This window comes from Phycodurus eques, chromosome 15, assembly GCF_024500275.1.
Source record: "Phycodurus eques isolate BA_2022a chromosome 15, UOR_Pequ_1.1, whole genome shotgun sequence".
Taxonomy (NCBI): Eukaryota; Metazoa; Chordata; class Actinopteri; order Syngnathiformes; family Syngnathidae; genus Phycodurus; species Phycodurus eques.
This window is the reverse complement of record NC_084539.1, coordinates 20458650-20468124: the sequence shown is the minus strand read 5'-3', so window position 1 is coordinate 20468124 and position 9475 is coordinate 20458650. Positions and strand designations below refer to the sequence as shown.

General features: G+C 46.5%; 1 protein-coding gene across 6 annotated transcripts; it reads left to right on the top strand.

Moving 5' to 3' along the window:
* Positions 1-188: 188 nt before the first annotated feature.
* On the top strand, positions 189-7699 carry c15h2orf42 (chromosome 15 C2orf42 homolog). Of its 6 annotated transcripts, XM_061698087.1 has the most exons (10): positions 189-823; positions 2117-2518; positions 3575-4241; positions 5198-5326; positions 5377-5481; positions 5871-5975; positions 6064-6164; positions 6245-6407; positions 6487-6666; positions 7154-7699. In XM_061698087.1, exons 1-10 carry the CDS (start codon positions 731-733, stop codon positions 7162-7164), a joined length of 1956 nt encoding a protein of 651 aa, XP_061554071.1. In that variant the 5' UTR covers positions 189-730; the 3' UTR covers positions 7165-7699. The 6 variants fall into 6 exon arrangements, with proteins under 6 accessions (XP_061554071.1, XP_061554069.1, XP_061554070.1 ...); XM_061698085.1 differs by having other exon boundaries at positions 6487-7699; XM_061698086.1 differs by having other exon boundaries at positions 190-823; positions 5198-5320; positions 6487-7699.
* Positions 7700-9475: the final 1776 nt, after the last annotated feature.

The window sequence follows — 9475 nt, the reverse complement described above, 5'->3', positions numbered from 1 at the left end:
TGACTAAGTGAATGCGTGACTGTTTAAATATGAGAGTGAAATGCGAGTGTGAATGTGTGAGAAGTGAGTTAATCAGGAGGGTTTTTTTTTTTTTTTTTTAATGGTGAATGTAAGTATGCGACTGTGTGATTTTTGTATGCATTTTAGGAGCCCTGAGCATGACCCCCTAAACTTTCCACCCTTGACAAATTGTCCTGAGTCCAAGCACAAAAAAACCTAACAATGTTTGCAAACTGGCTTTTTTGCCATGAGCAGTTGTGCGGCAACATGTTTTTTTTATTTAATTTGCCCACATTGAAATGTTAATATTCTCGTTTACACTATTTGCCTTTTTTTTTAAGTGAAACGAATGTTTCTTACTAACGGGCTATACTAGCATAGGGGTCCTCGGTTTACGACGGATTTTCGCTCCTACGGCTAAACCCAAGGCTGCACGTAAATCAGAACACCATAATCTATCACGAAGTCATAATTACATTCGTTTTATGAAATCAGAACACCATAATTTATCACGAAGTCATAATTACATTAGTTTTATGAAAATACTAACAGGCCGTAAACATTAAACAGTAAGTTATTCAACGTATTTTACCTCCGCGTTCTGAGTGTACTCCCAAAACTCGTGCTAACAGCTATTCACTACAGGGCCCATGATGCCCCCCTCCAGGACTCTCCGCCCCTCTCTCCTCACGTGACTTTCCGACCAATCCGGAGTGTCGTTACAGGCGCAATGCGGGTGTTGGGATGTAAGGAGCAATGGCGACGGTCGAGCTACCGTGGAGGAAGTAATGGAGCTCGGTTTGACCAAAAAGAAGCTTCTCGGGTGCCTGACGCGACATTTACTCATTTAGTCACGTGAGACGTGTTGATGTATTTAATCTTAAATACAACATGGCGATGCAGTAATGTTAATGTTTGGTTTCTTCAATGAGCTCGTAACGAGGGCAACGCCCTGAAGTAGCGGTTGGCACGTCTGCCACACAGTTCTTTGGTTCAGGGTTCGAATCTCATTGTCATGTTCTTCCCGTGCCTGCGTGGGGTCTGTCCGGGTGCTCCGACTTCCTCCTGCTTTCTCAAAACATGCATCTAGGTTCATTGAAGCCTAAATTGTCCATAGGTGCGCATGCTTGTTTGTCTATATGTGTCCTGTGATTGGCCCAAAAAAATAAAATTGAAATATTATGTCAAGTAAAGTCTGTATATGGAACATATTCGCGGTTTGGCATTGGCAAAAGTCACATTGTCTGATGTATTGATTTAGTTCGTTTTCGGGGGGCGTGGGCTGTCCTTCGTTATTTGCTGAAAATCGCAGCTATTCGCCGATTATTCGCTAAACTATTGAGCCCCACGTGAAGGTGGTTTGTGTTGAAAAATGTATTGAATGTGTTTATGTAACGTGTTCATAATTGTGTACGTGCTAGATGCATGGCGTTGGTACCCTATGATCCTCTCCATTTTAAGTGCTTTGCCAGCATCTTTTGCCATCGATGCACAATTACAAACCCCTTATATGGGCCGCGGCATCACTTATTCGCAGATTTTCGCTATTCCACTGCCGATGTAAAGTGAAGGCCACTTGACGAGGAATAGTTCAGCAAACTGTGAAGCCCGGATAGGGATCGGGCCCTGCTGCCAATAGCGAAAATCCACAAGTACTTGGCTTCAAAATGGTAAATTTAAAGTTAAGTTCTAAAAGTTAAAACTTCCTCCTTATAATTCAAGTCAAATTTGTTTATTTATATAGCCTTTAATAAAAAAAAAAAAAAAAAAGTAGTTTCAAAGGGCTTCACAGGCCCACAATTCACAAAAATCAACTATTTTTGATGTTATATTGTAATTGCCTCTCGTTGCCACAAGTTCGAGGCAAAGCACGACAAGTCAAGTCAAGCCCACAGTTCGTAGTTTTTCTAAATGAAGCTCTTCTAAGATGCCACAAGATGGTGCCAAAGCAATCCTGTTATTGGTTTGGTTTGAGCACAAAAAAAAAGGGTAGTTTTTCAGTGCGTAACAAAATATCGGTTAAAAAAAAAAGTAATAATAATCTGCGACTGTCAAAACGCAAGAAGGCGCGCTTGTATGTACACTCTGTAATGTTTGTTCTGCCTCAACTGTCCAGAATCCAAACACCTCCCTCTTGACCAATCAGAAAATGGAGGGCGCGTCCCTACCGATCGTCCCGTCACTGTCTGCCGCTCCGCTTGCCGCCAAACAGAGAGACGTTCGCACCAAGGCGGCGGGGTGCGCCGTGACCCCGGCCTTCCTCTCCAATCTGGGGAGGGCCACCCTGCGCGGCATACGCAAGTGTCCAAGCTGTGGCACCTACAACGGCACCCGGGGGCTCAGCTGCAAGAACAAGATGTGCGGGATATCGCTCCGGAACGCCTCCTCGGGTGCCGGGGCGGGCCGGAAGGGCAGCGTGGAGGTGGTCCGAGTGATCATCGACAGCGAGGAGCCCGACAGGAAGGAGCCGGACGACGACGACGACGACGCCGACGACGACGGAGGTGGCGGCGTTCAGGTTGGTGGGAAATTTATACAATCTTTCTTCATTTTCTATAAATTCTTACATACATTGTAAGAATGACTTTGACTTTAATTCATTCCGTGACCAAGCTCAATTTAATCGCATTTTCAATCAATATTCCACATCGAAATGAATTGAAATGCCACAAATCCATTCGAGCCCCTAAAATAATTTTACCATTTTTTTGTTTTGTGTTTTTAGCAAAGCAAAATAGCAGTGTATTGTATTACAACACCAAAACTGAGAGAACTTAAATATATAAACTTAGAAAAGGAGTAATTACTGTACACTGGGACAAGCTGAGTAACAACAGTGTAGTGTTGTATGTGTGCCTTTAAGGGGTGTGGTCTGGGCATTACAGTACCTTAATTGCTCCTTTTCTTTTTTTTGTCACTTCACTCGCAGCCGCGTATCTGAGGCTCGCTCGGAACTCAAATTTTGGGTCGCAACACAAAGGAAAAATTTGACCAATAGGTGGCTCGTGACAAAAAAAGTCAAGGTGTCACTGTAACTATAAGTATAAACCTTTACACAACCGCTACTTTAACTCACCTGGAACACCAACGCATACAAACAAAGCCTCCAAAATTACTCACAGGCATATATTCTCTCTGCTCTGTGGGAACAACAACAACAACAACAACAACAACTACTACTACTGGAATTTAGTTGGAGACCTTTTTTGTCTCTTCTTCTATTACGCTGCATCTCTTCTCTTCCAGTAGACCTCAGTGCTGCCTGGCATGTTGTGGTTCTACATTAAAAGCGCACATTTTTAAATTCAGTTGACCCCATTGTGTGAGGCGCGTGGTTCTTGAGCTTATGTCAAGTGCCTCGAGACATCTGTTGTGATTTTGCGCTATATAAATAAAATGGAATCAAATTCAGACTTGCCAGTAGACTGTAAAACCTACCAATCTGCGATTATAATTGCTACTGTACGCTGCTTTTGCTGTGTGGTTGTTGTTCCTTCTCGCAAGAATATTGAATCATCTCTAAGCGTATCCAGAACTCCTACATATTATTTCAGTCATTTTAACTCGAACACAGGTGTTTTCCGTCTGTCACCGAGGACGAGGAGCCGCCCAGCTGGGCTTTGTGGAGCTGGCCCCCACCGACGCCACCATCTCCACAGGCGAGCGGGACCCCCTGTTCTCTCAGATCAACATGGGCCGCTGCTTCATGCCGGCCTGCGGGCAGGGTTCCAGGCCCGACCGGTCTGAGCCCAGCGCACCCGACACACTCTGCGTCCACATCAAGTCCGCCATCGAGTGCCGTCGCTCGGCCGCCCCTCTCAGCGTCAAGAGCTCCATGCTGGAGGGGCTGACAGTCTCCATGTGGGCCAAAGAGGAGCTGTGGAGCCTGGCCACCGAGTCCCCGGGGCCCTTGGTGCAGAGGGTGTCCGGGGACACGCTGGTGGTCAAGTGCCGCCCGGATTCCGCGCACCCCCTGGGCCTCCTGCACCTGACCGCCGGTGGCAGCAGGGGAACGTCCGATGTGGCGAAAGGCGGCGGGAGGGCCCGGGAGGCGGTCGCGACACAGCGGCGGGCGGCGTTTCGCTGCGCCTGCCGCCCGCGGAAGGCCGAGGCGCTGTGTGCTAACGGCGACTCGGACCCTTCGCACCCCTGCCTGCACTTCTACGCCTGCGTGTGCGCTTTCGCCAGCGATGAGAAACTAGCGTTGGAGTTTGCAGACTTTATCAACTCAGCGACAAGTGGTACGAGTCATCCATCTGCTCAGCCCATAGAGCTGCAAAAGGGATTGAAATTACGGCACAGTTTCCTGTGGGAAGTTAAGATAGGTTGTTGTGGAAATACATTGGTGCCTTGAGATACGAGTTACCTGCCTTCGGAGTTGTTCGAGATATGAGCCGCCGTATGGCTAATTCTTTGCTTTAACTGTGCACAAATTTGAGATAGGAGCAAGTGCTGTACTCAACTCACTTCACAACAAGCAGCAGTTTGACAGATTGAAGCGAAGAGAATTACTTCGTGTATTTCAATCAACCACATAACTTTGGCCTGAAAGTCCTCTAACTTAATGCTATCACATATTGGGAAAAGCCATAGAAGGACTAACGAATCGCTTCGGTGTCATGGTGTTGCCTTGAAGCAACGGATATTTGAACACAATTGGTGGAACAACACACGATTAATTTTACTGCGGTGCACTTAGGAGGTGAGATCGGCTTCATGTACATCATATCTGTATGGCTATGCTATATTGCCCCCGGGTGTATAATATTATAGTGCTATGTTCCTCATTGTAAATATTAAAGAAGTAGAAGTAATGAGAAGTATTATTATTATTACAAATATATTCTTTTTTGTAGGCTGGAACGGATGAATGGTTTTTCCATTCATTTCAGTGGGAAAAGACGATTTGAGATAAAAGTGTTTTAAGTTACATGCATGCTCACGGAACAAATAAAATGAGTATCTCAGGGCACCACTATATTCCAAATTAGAAACTTTCCATGGGAATTGAGGATAGTGAACATTTTTGGTAAATACTTGTAATGGGAGTGCCTGTTTTGTGTTGAAAGCCATTGTCAACTCAACTGTTTTGCCTTTAATGCAACCATTTTCCAGAAACTCCTGTGTGCACGGGGACTGTACTGGTCTTCATCATCATCATCCTTCGAATACCCCTTACACACCTGTGTCTTTTCAGGCGTTCTACCAACCCCAACCGGCAGAGTCCTCGTTCCTTGCGATAGGCCTGCTCCGCTGCCCACGGAACCGGTCAGATCCCTTCACAAAGCCAAGAAACCGCGCCTGGATGAAGCTCTTGCGGGTACTAGTCCAAATCAATGATGGCTTGTTCCTGGTCCCTTAACCACCGTGTTTCAGGTGGCGGTCAAGTGGCAGACGAGGCCTCCGTGTCCATGGGTTTCCGTCAGTGGCTTGCCGGCGTCACCGAGCGGATCCAGCAGACCATGCACTACCAATTTGACGGTAGGGAATGACCAAACGCATAACCGCACCTCACCAAACGGTACAGTTCAACTCAGGACGGTGCACACCCCTGGGGTGTTGAAGACGCGATCAAATGAAATCAGAGATTGGTTTCTGAATCTTTTCTATATGTTGAAAGATAATTGCTGAAAACCTGTACCAAGACTGACAAGTGTGTACAAAGTAGTAATCAGATGTAGTGTTGAACTGGTTTCCACCATTTCACTTTTCCTAAACTTTTGGGCGTGGCCAAAACGGTGGCCTGTGACGCACCTCGGGCTCGACACATGTAAGAACTTGAGCACCGTCGTTCGCTTCAGTGGTTATTTAGCGCAATCGAGACATGCCGTTGGCTAGCTAGCTATGCCTTTTTTTTTCTTTCCCTACAGGAAAACCCGAGCCTCTGGTGTACCATATTCCGCAGCACTTCTTCAACGCCCTGCAGCATCGCCTGTCGCTAGGTTCCAAGAGGCGGCTGCCCGACTTCACCACAGGTTGGGACCACACGGTCTGGTGTTTTTAACCAGGCTAATCGACAACTGAGGTTAGCCCGAACTCGATGTGTCTCGATGTCCACTTCAGTGCTGGTAGGAAATGACGGCATCCCTCAGGGCTCCTTCTCCAAATACATATGGCATATCACCAACCTCGCGCAGGTCAAACGCATTTTTGACACACCCGAGGTAAACTCCTCGCAAAAACCCACAAGTGTCGTCTACCTTCCTCGTGTCTGATGTCCGCACTGCCGTCGTCTGTCCGCCAGTTGCAGCTGGAGCTCACTCAGAGTTTCGTCCGGAACGTGGACGGTTCCTACTCCCGCTTTAACCCTCCCCAACCTCTGCCCGAATCCGAGCCACCAGACGCGATCAGGACGGATCGGACGCTAGCCATTCGCCCCATGGAGCTCCGGACGTTTCTCAAAGTTGGTGAGGCACTCCTCTTTTAATTAGCGTTAGTATCCTTAGCCTTTGTTTGACCGGGTTTGTTCGTTTCCGACCCGACCAGGGCCCGGCTCGGACGACCCGGACGACCCCGGCCCCTTGGTCATCGAGTGGCGCCCCGACGTGCTACCGCGCTGCCACGTGGGTGAGCTGCGGATCCTCTACCAGTTCGGACACCAGCAGAGCGGACAGCAGCTGGAATGTCGGGAGAAAGACAGTCATGGCACGTCGGGACGCGTCAAAAGTGAGCCTCCGTCATCGAGTTAAATTAAAATGTGAATATGTAAATATAGACAGCAGGGTTGGACAGGAACGGTGGCCGGATAGTTGCTTACCTCGGAGACGCTGGCTCAATGGCGCCAGTGCAAATTTCATAAATAATGAAATCAACACATTCTTTCTTTTACACATGCAAAACAACGAAGTAAACAGAAGTGATATGTTCTTAAAGGCTTAAATAATACAGTGAAAAGACGCTAAATGTGAAATCATTAGAATTGATGGTATTATAGCATCAGAATATACTGTACGGGGCCAGTACAGGTTCTGACAGGGCAACCACAACTTGGCTCATGGGGCCACCACTTAAAAAGGATCGATGGCAGACCCCGCACAGTTTATAAAAACTACAGTGAACGCCCACTATATTGCAGTTCATTGTTGATGCCCCGCTTTTTTGTGGATTTTTAAGCCATCGGTTTTTTGTTTTTTCTCTGAATGGGTTTTTGCAGTCTACAGATAAGTCTGAATTTAGAGTTGTGCACCTTCAGTGTAGTCTCACTTTGTCCCGCAACATGCCGGGCAGCACTGAGGTCTCCTGGAAACGATGCAGCGTGATTAAGAGCAAGAAGAAGACAAGGAGGACAAGGACACAGACACATTTCTTGTGTGTTGTTGACATACTTGGCAAATAAAGATGATTCTGAAGAAGAGGCAGAGAAGGTCCCCAACTAGTAATAGTCATTCCCACAGAGCGAAGAGACTATGTCTGTGGGTATCATTGTATCCTCTGTATATGTTGCTGCTTCATGTGATTAACACTTGTTAGCACTTGTTTGAAGGTTTAAAATGACTGTAACCGCAACGCTAATTTCATTACTCCCTCTGTGGCGTTTGACATTGTGTTAGCATTAAGGTACCAGACTTGTAAATGGACATGGTTTTGGATGAACATGGTGCTGCTGTTCAAATACACAATGTTTAATTCTGTTTTGTTTTATGTGTTAGTTTTACAGTAACTTTAACCTGGGAGTGACAAATAAACGACTTGAAGCAAGTGGTCTTTTTCTTTTAGTTTCCTCAAAATGACGTTATACGTGTCTCCCACTTCTTAACACAGAGAGAGAGAGAGAGAGAGAGAGAGAGAGATCAGGCACTAAGGAATGTGTGTTTTGATATGTTCAAAGCACGTGGGACGGTCTCAAAATCACAAGTGAGTCTGGAATGCTTCCCCCGCTATGAACAGGGTTCATTGTATACAATAATACAGGGGAAAAAAAAAAAAAAAAAAAAAGGCTTCCATGCAAGAGACTTAAAATGATTTATGGTAGTATCAAACCTTGCCACTAGGTGGCCCCACTATCATGCTCTTAATAGCCTTGACTGGCTGCAAGCACTTTTATGTTGACCGAAGCCAGACTGGATGATATGCTAATGATACTCTTTACTGCCTGCTGAAGTGTAAAGGGGGCATTAGTTCGCTCACCGATACTTGATGGACATGTTAGCGGGTAGAACGTGGGTGGCAAACTCAAGGCCCGGGGGCCAAATCCGCCCCCCCCCCACGTCGTTTTATGTGGCCCGCAAAAGCAAATCATGCTCGTCAGCTTCCGTGATTTTTGCTAAAATCTGTCTTCAAATTCCAAATTGTCATAATCATAAACAATCATGTTGAGATATTGCATTTTTCTGTTACCAAACCCTTCTTCTACAGTAACTTAAACAGTAGTTGAACAGTCTATTATCCTTGTCTTCAGATTCCAAAACTAGTTATCCCTCAATTTATTGTGTAATGGTAATAATATGATTTGTTGATTTCACTTTTCTAACGGCCCTCTGAGGGAAATCAATGCGTCCCGAAACAAAAATGAGTTTCACACCCCTGGTGTCGAACATTTGACTTACACCATAACTTTTCTTAATTGAGGTGTCAAACTTTTATTTGGAGTTAGCATGTGTCCTCTGCCGCTGTTGTCTTATTATTAACATGAGCATGTGTTTGATTTTTGTTCGACATTTGCAGCAATGGTTTGTCTTTGTATGACAGGGGTGTGTCAAAGTTCATCCTGGGTTACATCATAGTTACGGCCCCATTGTGATTGTCTTACTATTAGTTTTTATTGATGACAGTTTTGATAATGGCTTGGAAGTCATTTTATTATTAGCATAAGCATCATTAGCTTCATTCAGGGGCCCTGGAGACGACGGTCCATCAGGAAGTCGAATCTCAGCTTCGGGAGGAGCGGTGTGGTTTTCGTCCTTGCCGTGGAACAGTGGACCAGTTCTACACCCTCGGCAGGTTCCTCGAGTGTGCATGCGACTTCGCCCAACCAGTCTACATGTGTAGACTGCGGACTTGGAGATGGCATTTGATTGTGTCCCTCAGGGAGTCCTGTGGTCCTGTGGTCCTGTGCTCCGGGACACGGGCTGTTTGTTCCCTGTACCACCGGTGTCAAGAGTTTGGTCCGCATTGTCGGATTCGTTTCCAGTGAACGTTGGACTCCTCCAAGGCTGCCCTTTGTCACAGATTCTGTTGATTCCCGTTACGGACAGAATTTCTTGGCGCAGCCGGAGTGTTGATGTGTTCCGGTTTGGTGACATCAGTATCACGTCGCTGCCTTTTGCAGATAGATGATTTGGTGCTGATGGCTTCATCAAGCCGTGATCGCCAACTCTTGCTGGAATGGTTCGCAGCTGAGCGTGAAGCGGCCCCTTACAGTTCTCCCTTAGAGAACGGGTGAGAAGCTCGGTCATCTGGGAGGGGCTCAGAGTAGAGCCGCTGCTCCCCGTCGACGACCCAGGTCACGCTGGAGAGACTACGTCTCTCGGCTGGC

Excerpts from the sequence above, each read along its gene's own strand:
- c15h2orf42 (XM_061698085.1), top strand. The coding sequence starts at position 731 with ATGCGGGTGTTGGGATGTAAGGAGCAATGGCGACGGTCGAGCTACCGT. Across the intron at positions 5,482-5,870 it reads CATGCACTACCAATTTGACG|GAAAACCCGAGCCTCTGGTG; the intron begins GTAGGGAATGAC and ends CTTTCCCTACAG. Across the intron at positions 5,976-6,063 it reads GCTGCCCGACTTCACCACAG|TGCTGGTAGGAAATGACGGC; the intron begins GTTGGGACCACA and ends TGTCCACTTCAG.